Source organism: Euprymna scolopes, chromosome 13, assembly GCF_053919585.1.
Source record: "Euprymna scolopes isolate OS-2025 chromosome 13, ASM5391958v1, whole genome shotgun sequence".
In the NCBI taxonomy this organism is placed as follows: Eukaryota; Metazoa; Mollusca; class Cephalopoda; order Sepiida; family Sepiolidae; genus Euprymna; species Euprymna scolopes.
Window position 1 is genome coordinate 128705267 of NC_136494.1, and position 22601 is coordinate 128727867.

Consider the following 22601-nt stretch of genomic DNA (forward strand, 5'->3'; position numbering starts at 1 on the left):
TACAGTCAGGGGAGTGAGGGAATTCTTGAAGTAAGGAGTTAGATAAAATAAACTATTAGATAAGGCATTTAGGGAGCTCTATGGAGAAAGGAGGGATTTTGCTGTTAGTAGAGTGTGTCGGAGAGAGGGGGCTATTTCTGCTGAGTAGGTACAACTGCAGTTCATCGGAGCAAATTCCATGAATTAACAAGCACAGGGATGTGATGATACGACAGAGGTGGACAGTGTGGGACCTATTAGGTCAGAAATTCTTTTTATACCTTGGTCAAAATGAAGAAACACCAGTCAAAAATACAACATGCATGGGCAAATGGTGGCTTTATAGAGATATAGGATGCTTGCAGATGTGAGAAGTTTTCTAGCCTAGTAAATGGAACCTACCTACCTTTGCAACACACTTGGCAACATCTATCTACTTGTTCCAACTTCTGTTGCTTGTGAATGTCAGGTCAGGCCAAGGAGTTTGAATGATGAACTCTTAGGAATAGTGCTATCAGTCATGAAAATTTATAAGTTGAAAATTTAGTGCTTAATAAAATAAATATTTTTTTTTTACATGTCAAAATACAAACATTTTAAAAGATAGGCTGCTGTAATTTAATTTTCTGAAAATTATATTTTTTTTCTACTTGTATTCACTTCAAGCAAGATAAATTGCCAGTAAGATGTAAGTGACTACTGTGAATTAAACTTATATTTCTGCATGTTAGCACAGTCGTGGATGCAGGATACAGGAAGGGAATTCCAAAGTCTAGCAGTTTATAGGAAGGCATGAAATGTTGCTGCTTTTCAGGTTAGTCGGGAGGTGGGGTATTTACACTTATGCAAAGAGTTCATTGGAGCACATTTCATTAAAATACTTGTAAAACAAGCACCAGGATGCAAGTTTATTGTGATGTCACAGCTTGGAGGTTGGTTGCCAGTGTAGGACCTATTAGATTGAAGACTCTTTTTGGAACCTTCGCCAATAGATAAAGTGGCTTGGCCCATATGTGGCAACAATGTTTCATGCATGAACAAATAATGGCTTTGTAAAGATATAGGTACTGCTAGGTGTGAGTAATTTTCTAGCATAGTAGAGGGAGCCCAATTTCCAATTAAGTCCAGGAATTGGGTTACAAGAAAAAATATGTAAACTTTCAATGTTTTATTAATTAGCTAATTAAGATGTAATATAATTTTTTTTAATGTGCGCACAGATCAATAAAACAATAATTTGTAAAATTCCTTCCTTCTATTTTGATAGAGAATTAAACAATGAAAGATTTTGGGTGTGTGTACAATGAATAAAAATAATTGTAATTAATAAATATGAAAAATCCCCTAGAATGGGAGAGTAAATGAAAATTTGTCAAAATATAGATTGAATAAGATTTCAGTTTAAAAATTTCTCTGAAATTTCTTGAAAATATTTGGAGAATTCTAGAAATAATACAAGACAATAAGTAAAATTAGTATACAAAAATAGTCTCTTAAATAAAGGGAAAAGTATGTTGTGAGATTTTAAGTCAGACCTACTAAACATTTTAGTTGACATATCAAACTTTAGAGACTAAGTGGCAAAATTTCAAGGGGAATAATTTAAATTTTTAATTAAAGAATATAAAGTTTCCTACCCTACGATTAAGATACTTTTTTTTTTATGTGTGTAAGTTTAAAAATATGCAAACAAATAATACTTAAAAACTAAAATGACTTAACGTTTTTGGGAATACCAGGTAAATATAGCTAGTTCAGTACAATAACAAGTTAGAAAAAATACTTTCTAAGAAAAAAGACCTCTTTAAATTTCGGTATAAACTTAAAAGTTAAACCGATTAAGAAATCACATTTTTGGGAACATCTTTTGTATTTTGATTATAGTTCTCCACACACATTTTTAGTGTAGAAAAAGTGCAAGGTGAACATCTCTCGGCAAATTATTGGCTTTACATTTGTCCCTATGGAAGTCTAACCTCGTAGAATCGTTACATTTTAAGTGAATAAAATTTAGTGCTTGAATATATAAAGTTTGTTCATGGTTTTAAAAATCTATTAAAATTTTGAACTTTTTTAATCCATTGATACATTGTAATACTAATCCAAACAAAAAAGAACTATGCTGTGCATTCCTATTAAAGCAAGTGTGTCCTGAATGTCTGAATCAAAACTAATGGCTTATATAAACTCTAACAAATTCTCATTGTATTCTACTTTCTTACACATTAATAAACTTAAGAGTTCTTTTTTATTACAATTATGTGACATTAATCTCTGAATGACAATTTCATTCAAAAGTTTTATAATTGTTTGAGTGCTATAAACTATAAAGTGTTTCAAACTCTTTCTCAAAATTTATCTTTCTCATATGAGAGCTAAAGTAACAAATCACATTCATCTAAAAAGTTGTGTGTGTACGTGTTATGCGTTTTGAAATATGTGTTGCCTGTGAAATAACCACATAAAATGATACGAGGTTGAATGGAAACGTTTAACAAATTTATTCAACAACTTACAAGTGAGATTATAATGACGGAGCCACTGGGTGTGCAATGATAAATCGCTTGTTGAAAGCTGTGTATATTTTCATCCTTAAAGTGTCATGGCGGACTTATCCATCCGAAGGTGATCACTCCCTTATCAGTCCAAAAGAAATAATTCTGTTTTTCTTTTTAAGTTGACCTAACAATAAGCTACCTACATTGTCTATAAGTATCCTTGTTATGGAAGGATTGAAATGCTAATCATTTTTTAATCTAGTTGAATAAGCAATCATTTAACAAGAAATTTGTTTAAATCTGCCTCTGAGGTCATCAGATCGAAGCTTATTTTCACCCCAAAAAGGCACAGTGCCACTTTGAAGTAGGAGACTACTATCGGGGACACAAGTTGCAGGGATATTATGAAGGGAGACGAGCAGCAAGATGTCTGTTCACATTACAATTAAACTTCTGCATGTCGGTACAGTTGGGAAAGCAGAATTCCGGAAGGGCGTTCCAAAGTAAGCAGTTCTGTGGAAGAAATTATTAAAGTAGAAGGCTTTCTTACACCTAGGGATCTCGAATGTGTAGGGGTGGGATTTAGCTGCTTGTTGGGTTTGTTGGGGGTGTTTATGTCAAGGGGTACAAGTGCTTGTAGTTCGTCAGAGCATTTACTGTTAAAATACTTGTAGAACAGGCAGAGGGATGCAACATTTTTGTCGATGGGGCAGAGGCTGAAGCTAAGATGACAGTTCATAACTTATCAAATTGCCGATTCTCTTTTAAACCCTGTTCAAGAGTGAGAGACAAGTAACAGATGCACCAGCCCAAATGTGACAACAGTATTCCATACATGGGTGAATGGTGGCCTTACTTTCAGGCATAAGTAGCTTTCTAGCATGGTAGAGAGAGCCCGCCTTCTTTGCAGCAACCTTGGCAATGCTCTCGATGTATCTGTTCCAACTCGTGTTCCCTGTGAATGCTAGGCCAAGTAGTTTAAAAGAAGTACTTTCAGATAAAGAGTCTTTGGCCATTGCTATTGGTGGTAGAGAAGGTTTCTTGTAATTATTGAAGGAAACAAACCTGGTCTTGGCAGCATTGAATGAGACTATCCATTTTTGTTTCCCGTCCACAACAGATTGGAGGTCTTCCTCTAGTGTTTCTGCCATTTCCTTAGATATGTGTTCATGTTTTCCACACATGCCTATTATAGAGCGTGGTGTCATCAGCAAATATATCTATCTCACAGACAATTTTATCAGGGAGTTAATTTATGAATATTGGGAATAATAGAGGTCCAAGGATAGACTCCTGAGGTACACCCACATTTATATCATATTGTTTAGATGTACAACCATTGAGAACAACCTGGATTCTTCTCTTAAGAATGGTTTAAATTATGTTATGTATTTGTCCAGTGATGCCATATGATCTGATTTTCCTTAGAAGACCATCTTGCCATACCCTGTCAAAAGCCTTAGATATATCTAGGGCTACTGCTGTACCCTCACCTGCTTTGTCCAGTATATATGTTCAGAGATCAGTTATATCTGTTGTGGAACGGGCTTGCTTAAATCCATATTGATGGTTGCTCAGAAGTTTAGTAGTTGTAAGGTGACGGACTAAAGCTTGATTAATGTTCACGTGCATGTTCCGTTCTATCTCCTCTGGGATCCTCTGATCACTCCGTTGTATCGGTTAAGATAAAAATGAAATGTAACAAGTCTTTAGATGTACCTCTCCTCCGTACTGTATATCGATACTCTATGGGCTGACTGGGATAGCTTCCATACATTCATATCTGATCTACCTCTGCATTCCATGTTTAAAAAGGATGTGAGCTCTATAGTACCAGACCTGACTGAATGGTTAATTGTAGGCATAGACCGATCCATACCATCCAAAAAATTCCAACAAAAACCTAACAGCCAGCCATGGTTCTCCCCAGAATGTGCTGCTGCCATCGCACGCAGAAATCACTTTTTCCATAGCTACAAATGTAATAGATGCACTGAGACTAAAGCTGCTTTCAGGACTGCCAGCAACCACTGTAAAAATAAAAATAATAAAAAATGCAAGAGAGCTATATGCTCAGTCCGTTAAATCCAAAGTAGCTGAGCAGCAGCTTGGTTCCCACCAGTTTTGGCAAATAACCAACAGGATCCTGAACAGAAGCGTGCATTCTATCCCAACCATCATCAATGGACTGTCAATATCAGACTATTTGCCAAGAACTTTGCAGCTAATTCTACCCTATGCGGCGAAGGCCATCAACTCCTCATATTTCCTCTACAACATACAAATATCTGTGTGTGAGGTCACCAAGCTAATCAAGAACCTTGATTCCAGTAAAGCAACTGGCCCTGACGACATTCCAATTATAGTGTTGGAAAAGCTTTAACCAGAACTTGCCCCCATACTTACAAAACTGTTTAAGTGTTGCCTTAAGGAGAAGTGCTTTCCAACATGCTGGAAAACCTCATCAGTATGCCCTGTATTTAAGAATTCCGGTGATAAGTCATCTCCCTCTCAGTACAGACCAATAAGTCTCCTGTGTGTCATGAGTAAGCTGCTGGAATCCATATTAAATAAAGTAGTCAACCACCTCAGCAGAAATAACCTTCTTAGTGACACGCAATATGGTTTCCGTTCTGCTAGATCTACAGCAGATGTGCTTACAGTTATCTCATAGGATTAGTGAATCTCTCGACAAAGGTTTCCTTTCTAGGGCAATTGCTCTTGACATATCAAAGGACTTCGATAAGATATGGCATAAAGGCCTACTTCACAAGATTTCCAGCTATGGTATAACTGGAAATGTTTTCTCAATTATCAAATCATTTCTCTCTGATAGATTCATAAGAGTAGTGGTTGATGGGCAGAAATCAGAGGCCCACAGTATTAATGCTGGAGTCCCCCAGGGGTCCATCCTGGGCCAAACTCTCTTCCTGATCTACATCAATGATCTCCCAAAACACATACTTAAATCATTCGTTGACATCTATGTTGATGACACGACCATCTATGGCAACACATCAAAGGCCGGAAATGACAAAGTTCTCTCTGATTCTCTCTCCTCTGATCTTGAGTGCATGGTGCAGTAGGGGAAGAGGTGGCTGATTAATTTTAATGCATCTAAAACCAAGCTCCTATCTTTACATCATCAATGCTCTGATCTCCATCTGGCATCAATTGAAATGGATGGCTCTCGTCTTGGGGAGGCTTCATGTTTTGACAAGCTTCTGGGTTTAACCTTTACTCCTGATCTGAAATGGAACACGTACATCAAGTTTGTTGCCAAGGTTACTGGAAAGATGGTGGGATCCTTCTACCGCTCCAGAAGATATCTCACTACTGATGCAATTCTCTATCTATATAAAAGCCAAGTACGTCCAAGGATGGAATACTGCTGCCACATCTGAGCAGGAGCTGCTAAAAACAGCCTATCCTGCCTTGACAGAGTACAAAATAGACTTTGTGGCTTAGTGGGTTATGCCCTTTTCTCTTTCCTGCAACCTCTCCCACAGAAGAGATGTTGCGAGTCTCTTGTTTTATCGTTATTTCCATGACAGGTGCTCGTCTGAGCTCCAATCTCTGGTCCCCCCCCCTGGCTAATCTTTCATGATAAACACCCATCTAGCTGAAACCACTGTCAATAATTTTCCCCACTCTTTATCTGTGCCTAAATCAAAACGTAGATTCCATAGATTCTTAGAAGTGCACAACTGTGGAACTCTCTTCCGCTTGCCTGTTTCCCACCTGACTACAACTTGGATGTCTTCAAGTCCAACATAAACAAATTCCTGATGAACCGCCCCCTTAAATAATGACACTTTATCAACTCTCCAATACTAATAACTATTACTATGACACTATTCCATTGATTACTATGCACGCAATAACCCTTATCCTCAAGTGGCTTCTGGGCCTTGATAAGTGGTGACCTCCATGTAAAAAAAAAAAAAAAAAAAAAAAAAATTATGGAGTCAACAGAAAGCAAAGCGAGCCCTGTTGATTTGAATTGAGATGTCATTTTTCCCTTGCCCTTTGACTGAAAGTGGCACAGAGATATTTGAAGTTGACAACCTCTTTGACTACTTCCCTATTAAGAATTATAGCGACTCCATGTAGCAGGAGGTTGGCTGAGAGAATCTTTGTCTTTAAAGCATTAATTTTCCTGCTAACCCATGAAGGTATGCTACTTATGCCAAGTACAATATGGATATCTGTGCATTCATGCTGCCAAGACTAAACTGGTTTCCTTCAATAATTACAAGAAACCATCTCTGCCACCAATAGCAATGGCCAGTGACTCCCTGTCTGAGAGTACATCTTTCAAACTGCTTGGCCTAACGTTCACAGGAAACATGAGTTGGAACAATTATATTGAAAACATTGCCAGGGCCGCTGCGAAAAAGGTAGGCTCTCTCTACCGTGCTAGAAAACTATTGACACCTGAAAGTATCCTGTACCTCTATAAGGCCACCATTCGCCCATGTATGGAGTATTGTTGTCACATTTGGGCTGGTGCATCTGCTACTAGTCTCTCGCTCCTAGACAAGGTTAAAAGAGTTGCCAATCTGATAGGCCCTGAACTGGCATCTAAGCTTCAGCCTCTGTCCCATCGATGAAACGTTGCATCCCTCTGCCTGTTCTACAAGTATTTTAATGGTGAATGCTCTGACGAACTGCAGCCCCCACGACGTAGACACCCTCGACAAAACCCGACAGGCAGCTAAATCCCACCCCCACACAGTAGAGATCCCTAGATGTAAAAGATCTTTCTACTCCAGTAGTTTCTTCCCCAGAACTGCTAGACTCTGGAATTCCATTCCAGGTTCCTGCTTTCCTAACTGTACTGACATGCAGAAGTTCAAGTGCAACGTGAACAGACATCTTGCTGTCCAAATCCCAACATAGTGCCCCAGTAGTTGCTGCCCCTGATAGTAGCCCCCTACACCAAAGTGGCAATGCACCTTGTTTGGGATGAGAATGCAATAATAAAAAAAAATCTCTTGCCTAATACTGCAACATTGTCAGCGAAGTCTAGATCAGTGACTGTAAAATTCTGTCCAACTTATATACTTGAAATGCTAATTAGTTCCTGCTTTAAGAACCAGTAAATGACCTAATTGAAAAGAACTGGTAAAAGAATGTAACCTTGACAAACACCAGATCGGACGTTAAAGTCGGAATCCTTTTGTCAGTAGATCTAGAAAAGTTAAGGTAACAGGTCCACTTTACAAGGGAAGTGCTAAGGAAAACATGGGAGGAAGTGATTAAAAATGCACTTGAGAGAAAAAAATGGTAAATAAAGATCTGGTCTAAGATAGTTTGGAAATCAGTTTCCTAAAGCTGTCCAACACATGCCAGCATGTAAAACTGGTGTTAAATTAAATATGATGATAAAGGTATGTATACAGTATGCCCTTTTGTCTGCTGACAAGAGATGGTGCTCATAAGAGAATAAAGTTGTTGCTTGTGTGAAAGGTGGATTGTTTACTTCACTTAATATTGACAACTCTGTTTGTTGTCGAAGCTGGAGAGAACTAAATTTGGTTGTGAAAGGACTCTATTCATTTATTTCATGGAAATCGCTGCAAACAAGGCATAAAGCCACTTGATATAAAGAGCTGAAAAATATAACTTCAAAGTTTAAAAACTACCCAGTGTTAGATGGATAGTTTTCCGTCAAGAAAACAGCAATACCTGCCACCATTATCGGAAACCTCGTTCATGGAATGTGAGGACTAAATGACAAAATAAAGCTAAAGTTATGAGGATGATTTCTACTCACTTTTGATGTAAAATCTTTTTTTTTTTTTTTTTTTATTTAAATCCAATCATTACTGCAATTTCTGTGTCAATTCATATTTCATTGTATTTATTTTCTGCATTTGAAGACCTGAATAAATGCTTGGAGCCCCTGCACAGAGAAATTTTCTTGTTTCACTCTTTCTCTTTTGAATGTATTCAGATCTGGTAGGATGATATCGATGTACAGCCTCAATTGGGAAGATTCAATTTGAACAAACAATAATACGACATTTCTGAATTTTTAGATGAGGATTGGTTATTTGTATTATAAATTATTCGTAAATAATACAATGTTGTTTGGCAGAATTGTATCCCATAAGAATTTCGAAAATTCATTTATCTTTGGTCTTTGTGAAATCATGTTTGCCTAGTTATTTAAATTTCTGTGAAAATGTTTGGTGCAGGGTGTTTGAGCATCTAATCTTTCTTTGAAATAGTTTGGTCTCATCTGTATCAGAGATGCTTCATTAGGTTTGCTTATTTTGTGGTTTTACTTCTGATACAAGTTCAATAAAAAATACAACTACTGTTAAAACATTTTTTTCCTGTTTTGATACTAAGTTATAATTAAATCAAACAAACGTTACTAAATGATGAAGCATGTCTTATAAACTGTCTGTGACCTAAGTCTGATTGTTTACTATTTAGTTGAACAAATCGGTTCTCAAAAGTCAGACATTGTGTAATTTTATCTTATTTGTTTTATATATTTATATCCCTTTCTTTTCAGTTTCTCAAATATATCTTTTAGTCCTTTTATTTAATACACCGTCATTTTCAACTGTACTAACACTGATGAGGTTCAAGTACCACTACAGTTTAGAATATTTCCTAAAGATATTTTCATTGGATTTTTGAATGATTATAACTTTAATCTTAAAATTTTTACTTCTTAAAATCTTAGAACATTGTGTAAAGCTACGGTTTCATCAAGTTGATTTTTTTCCAGGAAACGTGGATTAACCTGAAGCTTTTTGGATGTTCAGTCACTGGGTAGTTAAAGATAGAATTGCTTAATCATCATCAAAATAATCACATCTAACTGCCGACTAAGAAAAAGATCTTATTTTAATAATGTAGCATCTAGTAAAAATGTTAAAGTTGAGCCTGCTTTCTCCATCTGGTCTTGAATGCTTCCATATTTATTATCCGGGGAAAAATGAATTGTCAACTCTTGTCAGAAAATTAAAGTTTATCTAAAAATGGATTCTATAATAATTCTAAACAACACTACCAAATCTCAATCCATTGTGACTAGATCTGATGTTTGTATTGAAAGTCATCAGTGAATATCCCTCCACTCTCTCTCACCTAGCTGAATTTTGAAAGGAAGAATGAAAAAAAATCTGCAGATGTGAGAGATTTGTTACTTTCAGTTTTTGATTGAAGTAATCGCTGTAAAAGGAAGTGCCTGACGTACTAAGAGTGTATCTTTACATCTATTAAATTTTCAGTTTTGTTTAAATTTCTGTGAATAAATAATTAAACTATAATGTAATCTGAGCTCATAGTTACATTGTTCTTTCACTTTTTAGCAAAAAGTGTCATTTTTAAGAATTGATTAACTTAGACATACTTTTTTTTTTACATAGGCATAAGCACTTATCAAGGCCCAGAGACCATTCGAGGATAAGGGTTAAGAGTGTACAGTAATCAATTGGACAATATAGTAATCGTTAGTAATGGAAATTCGGTAAATTTGTTAATTTAAGTGGAACGGCTCATCAAGAACTTGTTTACGTTAGACTTGAAGACAACCATATTGTAGTCAGCAGGAAAACAGAAGACAATTCCACAGGCGTGCAGTTCTAAGAAAGAAGCTTTGTTCATGGAATCTACATTTAGGTTTAGGCACAGATAAAGAGTGGGGGGAATTATTGATAATGCTTTCAGCTAGACGAGTGCTTCTTATGAAAGTTTGGTGAGGGGGGGACCATAGATTGAAGCTCAGTTGAGCACTTGCCATGAAAATAGCGATAAAGCAAAGACAAATTCGCAACATCTCTTCTGTGAGATAGAGGTTACAGGGAAGAGAAAAGGACATCTACGAGGCTACGAAGTCTATTTTGAACTCTATCAAGGCAGGACAAGTCCTTTCTAGCAGCTCCTTCCCAGATGTGGCAACAGTACTCCATCCTTGGATGTACCTGGCTCTTATATAGATAGAGAATTGCATTGGCAGTGAGATATCTACTGGATCGGTAGAAGGATCCCACCATTTTTCCAGCAGCCTTGGCAACATATTTGATGTATGTGTTCCATTTCAGATCAGGAGTAAAGGTCAAGCCCAGAAGCTTGTCAAAACATGAGGCCTCTCCAAGACGAGAGCCATTCATTTCAATTGATGCCAGATGGGGATCAGAACGTTGATGTAAAGATAGAAGCTTGGTCTTAGATGCATTAAAAGTAACCAGCCACTCCTTCCCCCATTGTACCACTTGCTCAAGATCAGAGGAGAGATAATCGGAGAGAACTTGGTCATTTACGGTCTATGCTATACATGAATATTCATTAAAAAGTTTTATAGGGAATGCAGTGAAAATATTTTCAATCCAAAAAAAGATTTGGTGGTAAATGAGCTCTTCAGGCATTTGTTTTTAAGTCCCTGTAAAAGATGAGACTTTATTACTAAGTTATGACAACTGTGTAGTGTTTTCTGCTAATCTTCCACTCTAGATAAATGGAAATCTAACAACATATACATAAAAGTTTACATTAAGTAGAGAAAAGAGAAAATATAATTTCACAGAAATTTATCAATGATGTCAAAATGGCCCAAATTGCTTCAAATTAGGTTGTATTATCAATTAAATCTGTCTCAATATACTTAATTAGCTTTGATTATTCTCATTTGTGACATTGATATCTGTTGCGATTGAATAAGACCGTCAATTACATCCAATGATGCTTATTTCAGTTGTACACAGCTTTAACTAGATTTCCACTCTTGTTTGATTTTAAAGTTTCATTCACCATAAAAATAATTAAAATGCCCCTAACGTTATTTTAATGGGTTTGATTAGTGAAATAGTTAAATTGCATCTCCGTACTCTACAGACTAAGAAATAGACTTATTTTCGTAAAATTTTAGCCAAAAAATAAAAACTGCAACAAGAAATTTTCATTTTTCCCTACTTATGAACTACATACACTGCAAAGCTCATCAATATATGTAGTAGATTTTATAGACTTTTTTGTGCATATTTGATCTGTACTGATTCATCTGGATTGTTTTTTGGTGGTATTATACCTCATACCTAGAAGAATATAGGCCTAGAAGTTGTACTTCAAAGAAGAATTATCACAAAAAATAGGTATTTTTTGTTCAAGAGGCCTAATTTTTGAAAACGGTAAAAAAAAAAATAAACCCATAAAACCATACATATTTTGAAAATAGAACTAAAACTGCATTTGTTAATAGAATAATCAAAATGAGGAAAAAAAAAATCCCTTTGCAAAGGATTTTTTTTCCTCAGATGTGAAAAAGATAACCAGGAGCTTAGGTCGCATCTTTTATTTTACTTTAAAAATTGTTTCTTGGAAGTGAATTTAACAAGTTAAAAAAATAAAATTTCAGTAATAATGAACAGGTCTCTAAACTTCACAAACTTCCAAGGAGCAATTCTTTTCATTATAATATATCGACTTGAAAACATGCCTACTAGCTATAGAATGTCTAGTAATGTCTTCTCAACCATCAAATTCTTTCTGATATATCTATAAAAGTAGTTGTTGATGAACAGAAGTCTAAAACGCACAATATCTTTCAAATCATTTTCTGATATTATTCATTGACATTTATACAAACAACATAACTGTCCATGGCAGCACTTCTAAGAGCATTGATGATCAAGATTATAGTGATATTCTCTCTTTAAACTTAGAACACATTGTGCAATGAAGGAAAAAGTGGCTTATTACTTTTAAAACCTCTAAAACTAAACTTCACTCCTTTCACCACCAATGCTCAGATCGTTTTTTATTTCAGTTGCAATGAATGGCTCCCTCCTTGAGAAAACCTTGATTTGATAAGCTCTGAGTGACTTTCACTTTAGACCTGAAATAGAAGACGTACATTGAATTTGTTGCTAAGGTCGCTGAAAAAATATTTAACCACTTTTCTGCCTGTGTAAGAACCAGATGGAATACTATTGCCACACCTAAAGAGGTTGGTCAGAGTACTTTTTCTTGCCTTGACAAAGTATCAACTTTGCAATCTAGTGAGAGATGATTTCTTTTCTCTACAATCAATTTTCCACAGGAAACACATTGTTAGCCTTTCTTTACTCTATCATTATTTTTATGGTAGATGCTTAACTGAGGGCTAATTTCTGTTTCCTCCTTGTAAAATATTCATTACAAAAACTTCCCATTATAGTAAAGAACTCTCCTTTCTTCCTCTATGTACCTAAAATCAAACACAATTTCCATGGATACTTTCTTTCCAAGAATTTTTCATCTGTGGAACATATACCACAAGACTGCTTCCCTGTTGACTACAACATGGTTGTCTTCAATGTATCTTTTTTTTTTCTTTTTGTTATCTTATAGATTATATTTGCATGAATTAGCAGTAAGACTTGCATAAAAGTGATGTAATACATATGTATCTTAAATAAAGAATGACAATAATACATCAAAAAGCAACGGTACTCCCCCTAAGTGAGTTGAACCATGGTCACTATAAAATAAGCCTAGTCACTGAAAAAAAAATGATGTAATGCCTGAGGTACAAGCAAGCAAGTTCTGCCAAACAGTCCGACTGTCGATAATGAATAAGAGCGTTGTACAAAAAGAATTAGAAACCTTTTTAAAATTACATTGAAACAGAAAAATATGGAACGTTATTTATACTGAAACTGAACTTATTCAATAAAAAAAAATAAACAAGAATTAATTCAAAAGGAAAAGTTGTGTTTGTGTATTAAAAGTAAATAAACATTGTATTTCATGGATTTTAAAGACTAAAATTCATTTATTATTTATATAGCAAATTGCGTTAAAAAAAAAAAGACCATTTGATTTATAATGAAACTGAACATTATTCACTATAAATAAAAAATAAACAAGAATTATGGATGTAAAAGTATTTGTTTTTTAACAGAATTTATTGAATTGTAAAAAGAAGTGAAGAAGTTAAAACTCTTATTATACAATCATAATTGAGGCTAAAATTTTGATAAGTTTACTAAAAACTAGAGATATTTCCAAAATATATCAGTTATATGCTAGGAGAAGAATTTTTAATTAAAAAAAAAAAACTAAACAAATCTCATGTAAAAATTATTTGTTTAACAAGTCTAAAAATTAAAGAAAATTTTTTAACTTTCTAACCAAAATTTTTAGATCGTTATATGAAACTATACAGTTAAAAAAATTAACATAATGTTTGCTACATTAAGAAAAAGGATGGTAAAAACTCATTTAAAAATTATTTTCTCACAACTTACCCTGAGCTATGTTCATCTTCCGTTCTGTCTCCACTGGGATCTTCTGACCAGTCAGTTGTCTCCGTTAAGAGAAAAACAAAATGTAATAGGTCCTCCGACATACCTCTCCATCTTACAGTATATTGATACTCTATGGCTGATAGGGATAGCTTTTGTACATTTATATCAGATCTATCTCTGCATTCCATGTTTAAAAAGAATGTGCCCTCTATAGTGTAAAACTTGACGGAATTGTAAATTGTAGGTATAGACTGCTTCATATCCTTCAAAACATTCCAGCAAAAACCTAATGGTCAGCTGTGGATCTCTCCAGAACGTGCTGCTACCATTGCGCACAGAAATCACTTTTTCCATTGCTTTCAACGTAATAGATGTATTGAGACTAAAGCCATCTTCAGGACTGCCAGCAACCATTGTAAAAGAGTAATAAAGAACGCAAGAGTTGTATGCTCAGTTTGTAAAGTCCAAAGTAGCTGTGCAGCGGCTTGGTTCCCATCAATTTTGGTAAATAACAAACAGGGTCATGAACAGAACTATCCCAGCCATCATCACTGGACCTGAGGTAATCTTGTCAGCATCAGACAAAGCCAAACTCTTTGCAGCTAATTCTACCCTATACAATCAGGGATGCCAATCCCTTGTATTTCCTGTGTCGGAAAACATGCTATGGGACCTACAAATATCTGTGCGTGATGTTGCCAAGCTAAACTAAAACCTTGATTCCAGTAAAGCAACTGGCCCTGATGGCATTCCTGTTATAGTGCTGAAAAAGCTTCAACCAGAACTAGCTCCTATACTTTCAAAGCTGTTTAAGCATTGTCTTAAACAGAATTGCTTACCAACACCCTGGAAAATCTCATCAGTATGTTCCGTATTTAAAAATTTAGGTGATCGGTCATCTTTCTCTCAATACAGACTAATCCGTCTCTTGTGTGTTAGGAGTAAGTTGCTGGAATTTGTTAAATAGAAAAATAGTCAATCACCTCAGCAAAAATAACCTTCTCAGTGACATGCAATATGATTCTGTTCTGCTAGATCTACAGCTGATGTGTTAACAGGTAGATCTCCTAGATTAACGAATCTCTCAACAGAGGCTTCCTTTCTAGGGCAATTGCCCTTAACATAACAAAGGCCTTTGATAGGGTATGGCATAAAAGTCTACTCCACAATATCTCCAGCTATGGTATAGCTGGAGATATCTTTTCAATTATTAAATCATTTCTCTCTGATAGGTTCATGAGAGCAGTAATTGATGGGCGGAAATCAGAAGCTCACACTATTAATGCTGGAGTCCCTCAGGGTTCATCCCTCTCTTTCTAATCTACATTAATGATCTTAAATCACATCCTAAGATCATTTGTAAACACTTATGCTGATAACACTCTCTATAGTAACACATCAAAAGCCATAAAAGACGAAGTTTTTTCTGATTCTCTCTTCTCTGATCTTGATCACGTGATACAATGGGAGAAAGGTGGCTAGTTAATTTTAATGCATCTAAGACCAAACTTCTATTTTACATCATCAACGCTCTAATCCTTGTTTGGCATCAATTGAAATAAATGGAGAGGCTCCATGTTTTGACAAGCTTCTAGGTCTGAACTTTACTCCTGATCTGAGATGGAATACATACATCAGATCCGTTGCCAAGGCTGCTGAAAAATGGTGAGATCCTTCTACAGCTCCAGTAGATACTTCACTGCTGATGCAATTCTCTACCTCTATAAGAGCCAAGTACATCCAAGGATGGAGTACTGTTGCCACATCCGGGCAGGAGTTGCTAGAAGCAGCTTATCCTGCCTTGATAGAGTTCAAAATAGACTTCGTAGACTAGTGGGGGGTGCCCTTTTCTCTTCCCTGCAATCTCTTTCCAGCAGAAGAGACGTTGCGAGCCTGTTTCAACTTTATCGTTATTTTCATGGCAAGTGCTCATCTGAGCTCCAATCTTTGGTCCCCCTTGCCTTACTTCCACGAAAAACACTTGTCTAGTTAAAACCACTATCAATAATTTCCCTGTGCCTAAACCTAAGTTAGATTCTATGAATAAAGCTTCTTTCTTAGAAGTGCACATCTGTGAAACTCTGTTCCGTTTTCCTACTTTCCAACTGACTACAGTATGATCGTCTTCAAGTCCAGCGTGTACAAGTTCTAGATGAGCCATCCCCTTAAGTAATCCAATTTACCAAATTTCCACTACTAACGATTACTACATTTTCCCATTGACTACTGTACACTCATTAACCTTTATTCTCGAGTAGCCTCCCAGCCTTGATAAGTGGTGAATGCTTTATAAAAAAAAAAAAAATTAAAACGGGTGCATTTTTAAATTAAAGCTATGTGTGAATGAGTAATTGATACACTTTTTAACAAATATAAAACTTCACAGTATTTTTCTGGCAAAAAATACTTTATTTCACGTGTCTAAATCTATATATAAAAGGCAAAACGCGCGAGCCTTTGTATTGGGGGGGGGGTACTATCGCTTAGAACTTCTTATATACCGTGTAGATCATAATATGTACGAATTGCGAATACACGTCGCAATTAGATTTATTTACGTCGACTTTACAAAATATTCGCTATTTCAGCTTCTCACGTGTTGGTTGGGTTTTTTCATATAAAAGCGAAACTGATATGAAACTAAGGCACAGTTCTCGGCCTACGGGCCGGCAGCGTCCAAAAAGCAATGGACATTTGATCAATGCCGGTGAAAACCATCATATCAGACAATTGCTTTCATTTGGACACTCTTATTAAAAGGGAGCTGGTTTTCCCAATACGTTGGGAAACAAAATCAGACAAAGTCAGGTAAAAAACAAACCCAAAAGAACTACCCTGTAGTTAAAATTAAGTGCAGAATTTAATTTCCTTTGACCTAATTAAATTCATCGCGCACGTACCACTTGTGTGTTTATAAACGTTAAATTGAAATTGTTTTCAGTTACTTTCCCGTCGTGGGCAAGCGGTAAGTTATCAAGTTCGCCTCAATGTTCCGGGTTCGATCCTACCTACCTATCAAAACTTTTTTTTTTCTTCCGATTTTTTTAAACAAGTTTTTTTTTTTTTAATTTTACATTTTCTTTTTACATCATTTTCACTTTTTTTTTTTTTTTTTTTTCCGATTTTTTAAAAGAAGTTTAACATAGGGTTTGGATCTTACCCCCCACCCAAACACAAACACCCAGGCAACGCCGGGCACCCACGCTAGTATAAAATAAGTTTTTACCTTTCAGAAAATAAAATGCAGTCACTTTCAGACCAGTTTTATAAATCTTTCAGCAATTTCTTTCAGAAATGAAACAGAAAATGACTATTCTTCATAATAGTCAATACTGCGATAGTTGTACTTTATTCTGTGACATAAGCAGGTCACATAACTTTTATGAAAATACCTTTTATTTATGTCGGTCGTGGATAAACCAACTTGCTCCAAAGGAAGAATTGTCTTGGGAATATAAAATCATAAGCAATCCCCAGTCACTTGCCTATCCCGGTCAGGGGAGATGCTGGCATTAGGTTTTTGTAGTTCTTGCAGGGAAGTGTGAACATTCTCCTACATACAGCACCTCGTATTCATAAATGGTCACCCATCTGGTACTGACGAGGCTCAACGTTGTTTAACTTTGGTAATCTAATGAGAACTGGTGTGTTAACATGATTGTGCCATATATAGTACATTGATGGTCAAGTATAGGCAAAAGATGATTTAATTAAAAAAAAATAAAAAAAGATGAATAAAATTATACTGGAATAGATGTAGCATAAAGTATCTATTGTCTACTAGAGAAGTAATGGTCAGTCTGACAGAATGGTGATCGAATGCTCATGAAAGGAGGCAATTGAAGATGTTAGTGGTGTGGGAGGTGGGCTTGCGTTTATCTGTACTGTATCTTGATGTCAAAGAGGTTTATGATTTTGTGTACAGGTTTGAAATAAAGCTAGTGGAGAGTGTTCTTTTTTGTTTAGTGAATGAGCCCTACTAATTTACAAAAATTATGCTCCGTGTTATATGGTATAATTACATTGACACACCGGTTCCCATTAGATCACTGAATTTAAGCAATGTTGAGCCTGGTTAGTACTAAAATGGGTAACCATTTAGAAATTCCAGGTGCTATATGTGTTCTCCGCTTATCTCTGCATTGTTTAGAGTCATCTAGCATTTCCTCTTGCTACTGGACTCGAGCAGTGCCGATTCAGGAGAGGTATTGTTGGGGATTGCATAACCTTTGTCTTACAATTACTCACACAGCTTACCTTCACAGGAGGTATTCATTGTCTCTTGAGACTGAACAGAGGTTTCAACAGTTTTGTCAATTTCTTTTCTTTGCAACATCAGATATTGGTTCTTTCATCCACATTTTCCGTAGCTGTTTTGTTTGATAATTGAAAAAATGTGCCGTGTTTTATGCAAACACATATTTTTATTTTTCCCCATACGTTCACATCCAACAGAGTAAGATTTATTATGTAGCTCAAATTAGATCTGATTTGAGTTCACTAATTTATTTATTTTTTTGTTTTTTTTTAAATAACAGCACTTTCCTTTCAGAAGCTATATTTTATAGTAGCACAACAGCCCACCATTGTCTGTATACTATATAAAAAAACAAACAAACATAATTTTTGTGATGAATTGAAAAAGAAAATAATGAATAATAAAATTTAAAAAGACAAAGTTTAGCATAAAAGAATATGAATAATTTCTATCCATTCAGTAATGAACCAATTTAGGATAAACTCTCTGCCATTTCATTTTTTTTATATTCAAATTTATTCCCCATTTATCATATTAAAGATGGCATCGACAATCTATAAATTTCAAGATTAAGACCTAAAATATTTGCATTTTATCTAACTTTTGCAATGCTGAAATTTTGTTACCATATTTTTGTTATATTTTTATTTGTAAAATTCTTTGCTCGTAAAAATTTTAGATGTTTTCAATTAAACTTTGCTAAAGAAGTGCTTGTCCCTTATTGATTTAATGCATTATTTGTTTTAGATGGTGATATATAGAATTTAATTTGAAATTGAAAGATTACTATTTTGTGGTTTTTAACTTCAGTTTTGAATAAGATGGGATTTCACCATTACCTAACAAACTCTTATACATAATATTTTAATCAATTAAGCTAAGCCGTCATGATTAGGTGGATTTTTCATTGCTAATCTTTTGGCTGATGTTTCTTTCAAAATTTTCACGTCGTGCACTAATTGTGGTGGTGGTAGTAGTAGTTATGATGGATCTCTTTTTTTTTTCTTTTTTTAAGCTCTATCATGACATGTATGTTCACATCTAATGAGTTTTATGTATATTTATTTAACTTCTAGCGATGACGAAAATGGTAAAATATTGTATAGACCCAATATTAGTCTGGAGTTTTTTGTACATCGTATTCTGAGTGCAATGATTCCCTCCTCCTTTTCCTTCCAGAAAAGCTTAGATTCCTACAAAAAGTTCATACTGTGTAGGAATTAACTTTAATCCTCACACTTTTGTGCAGCAAAAGATGTGTTGTTTAGGAGGATGCATCTCTTGATGGAGCTGGAAAAAATTGTATTTTAACATCAATAAAAATGGTAAGAATCGTCCCTAGTGTATCGAGACGGAGACAGCAGAAAGTTGTGTGGGTTTCGGTATTGCATGAAGTTATTTTCAATTAATTTATGAATAAGCATATAAATATTATATACAATATGAAAGTAAAGTAGAATTTATTCAAAATTTTGGAAAAGAAATTTACTGAGTTTTTTGTCAGACAATGCTTATACCAATTATATTGTAAGTTAATGAAGGGCTTCAAATTGGAATATATACTTTCTCCTGTTAGAATTTTTTTTTTTTTTTTTTTTTTTTTTTTTTTTTTTTTTTTTTGAGAAAGAAATTATAATTTTGTTTTCAAACTATCTCTAAACATTTGATAAAAAATGTTACAAAGCACACAAAATTTAAATTTTTGGCACACTTTTTTTCTGTAAGAAAAGAAAGGCAAACATTAGATTGTATTTGTAAGTAAAAAGGTTTGCAGAACATTCTTAAAGTTATGTTTTCACTGTTTAAAAGCAACAAGTTTGTTTTTGAAAAATATGATTTGATTTCAGGTAATCAACAAAGTTATTTCAATAGATAAAATAAAATCCATTTTCTAATTACATTAAAGAAATACATGACTTAAATAAAAAAACAAAAAGTGTAATGCATTCAAATTAGAAAACTTGTTTTTAAATATGAGAACATTAAAAACAAAATATGAAAAAAAATGTTACAAAATCTAACTTCATGTTACCAAATTTTTGTTTGAAGCAAATTATGAGGATTAAAATTTTTAATTATAATTTTTTTGAACTAAAATTGAAAATGGATTTTTTTAAAATGAAATTGATAAATTTTTATTTTGAAATAATTTCAATCAATTTCTTTCTCTCTCTCTCTCTCTCTCTCTCTCTCTCTCTATATATATATATATATATATATATATATATATATATATATATATATATATATATACACACACACACATTGTAATTTCAATTTTTCCACGTATATTTTATGAAAAACTGTGCCTATTAATCTAATGGATTTTTTGTTTCTTTGTAGGATGACAGTGATGAGAGTAACTCCCTGTCTGGCTCCCATGTGGATGTCAGTGCAATTTCAGGAAATGTGGTCCAAGCACCAAAACCCAGTCCACGGAGCCTAAAAAAAATCAAAGCCATACAAGAATGGGAAATAATTAATGGCTTAAAAGAAGGAGAACGATGTGAAGATAAACCAGAAAAATATCAGGGTTATTTAATGAAAAAAAGGAAATGGCCACTAAAAGGTTGGCATAAGGTAAATTTAACATTTCATTTTTGATACATTCTAGAAGTTTCCTATGTTATAATTATATTATCTTATATTATTAACAATACAAAACTTGAACTTGTATCTCACAGCTGTATTTTATGTATAACTGATTTTTCCAATTAAAGTTCTGAATTTTTTTAGATGAGGGCTGATTATTTATATTACTTGTATTGACTGGACTATTGTTCTCATTTTGTGTGGTATTTGTGGAACATTTCGGTCAGTTTGGCCTTTGATTGTCCTCAGACATGTTGGTTAGAAAAGAAAAAAGTTACAGACTCCATTATCGGGTGGGGGTGGGGAAATTGGTTGACAAAGGGAGGTAACTCGAATAAAGATCTCCCTTTTATCGTCAACATTTTAAGGGTGTACAAATTTTTTTTTTTTTTTTTTTTTTTTTTTTTGCAGTTAGAGGTTTTCAAATGCTATTCATCTCTAGGCTTGGTTTGCTTAGTAATTTTCCTTTTTAAGCATATTTGCGACTTCCTTGAGTTGCTTGATCCTCCAATTATTTTGACCTCATTCCACAAGTTTGCCAAGTTTGATACGATTTGTTATATTTAAATGAAGACGATCACTGAATTTAAAAACAACAAATAAGGAAGGTGTCGCAAGCAACTGAGAAGTCGACTTTGTGCTTCTCTCTAGGAACTCGTTAGTCTCCTCATATTTGTTGTTTTCTAGCTAGCTAATATATAGTCTCATCTAAATTACCTCCTTTGAATTTTAATGACATTTTTCAGAAAAGTTTTTGTAATTTATTTCGTTTTTAATTAAACCACATTTGTTAATTGACAAATCTAGTGCATATATATATATACAATAAAATTACAAATAAATAATGCCAAATATTAATTTATTATAAACTGTTTAAAAAATAGTTCTTCAAATTTGGCCTGCAAATAGTTGTTTACGTATTTCGTTTTAACTATATATATATATATATATATATATATATATATATATATATATATATAGTTTGCATTTATTTTTAGTTATTTATTTATTTTTAGTAATACTAACAACTTTATAATGCTGTTTTCTTTTTGTTTTGTTTTTTCTGCTACCTTAGATGTTTTTAAAGAGCTATAAGCTTGTTATTCATATATGTATATGAATGAATCGCCCTTATTTTTTATGGGACATTTAATTTTTATTAAATACTGGCTGTACTTGGCCACACGTTGCTGTGGCTCTGTTTATTAAAATGTAACACAAAAAACAAAAAAAAACAAAATATGTCTTATATTTATGTTGTCAATATTTGTAGATACACAATATTTTGAGGTGTCCCTTTTTCTGTGCAGATGTAGAGATTGTATGATTTTTCGACTGTAGAACTCTCAACATATACTTGTCCATGCGAGAAGCAATGATGGTGGAAGTAACACAAATGTAAAAATTGTCCCTGAATCTTGTTAATGGTTATTGCAAACGCCAAGCAAATTGTCAAGGGCAATATTTTAAGTTTAAATGGTATATCCGTTTAAATCATTTAATGCACATCCACTGCCCGTTCTTCCTGAGGTTGACAGAGGGGAAAACCTGAGGATTTAATTTTACTATAAACACGTATGTTAACACACACTGGAAAATCTTGTATAGTAAAAAATTTAGCCGATTTTCTTTTTGTATGTAAGTATATTCTTTTATCAAAAATAAATTGAATGAAAAATTGAAAAGAAAACTGTTTAAAGAATAAACCAACAAAGTAAGTGGGAGACCAATGATAATTCAGAATGAGTAAAAAAGAATGTACAAATGTTGAAGGATAAGTTTTAAAAAATGGAAATAGTTTAGTAAACTGTTGTTTTTTATTCAAAGAAAATATATTGCTTTCAAATATTATTAATGAGAATATTCGTAAACATTTTAGTGCTTTTTCTTTATTGTTGCGATATTCGAAAATCGAAATATAGATTTTCAAGTGAAACCAATAATATCTACTGAATTGTCATGTCACAGTAATGAAAATAGCCAAAACTTACGAAAAACGACAAGGGAGAAATTAATGATTAAAGG

At 34.1% G+C, this 22601-nt stretch overlaps 1 protein-coding gene and 1 pseudogene across 8 annotated transcripts in view; both read left to right on the forward strand.

Moving 5' to 3' along the window:
- Positions 1 to 22601, forward strand: part of LOC145292188 (oxysterol-binding protein-related protein 6-like) — a 311645-nt gene that overhangs the window by 127493 nt on the left and 161551 nt on the right. For all 8 annotated transcript variants that reach the window (XM_080138481.1, XM_080138486.1, XM_080138483.1 and 5 more), the window contains one exon: positions 20328 to 20564. In XM_080138481.1, coding sequence (XP_079994607.1) covers positions 20328 to 20564 — 237 coding nt within the window. The remainder of the gene's footprint in view (positions 1 to 20327; positions 20565 to 22601) is intronic.
- LOC145292423 (5S ribosomal RNA) lies at positions 17732 to 17849 on the forward strand (annotated as a pseudogene).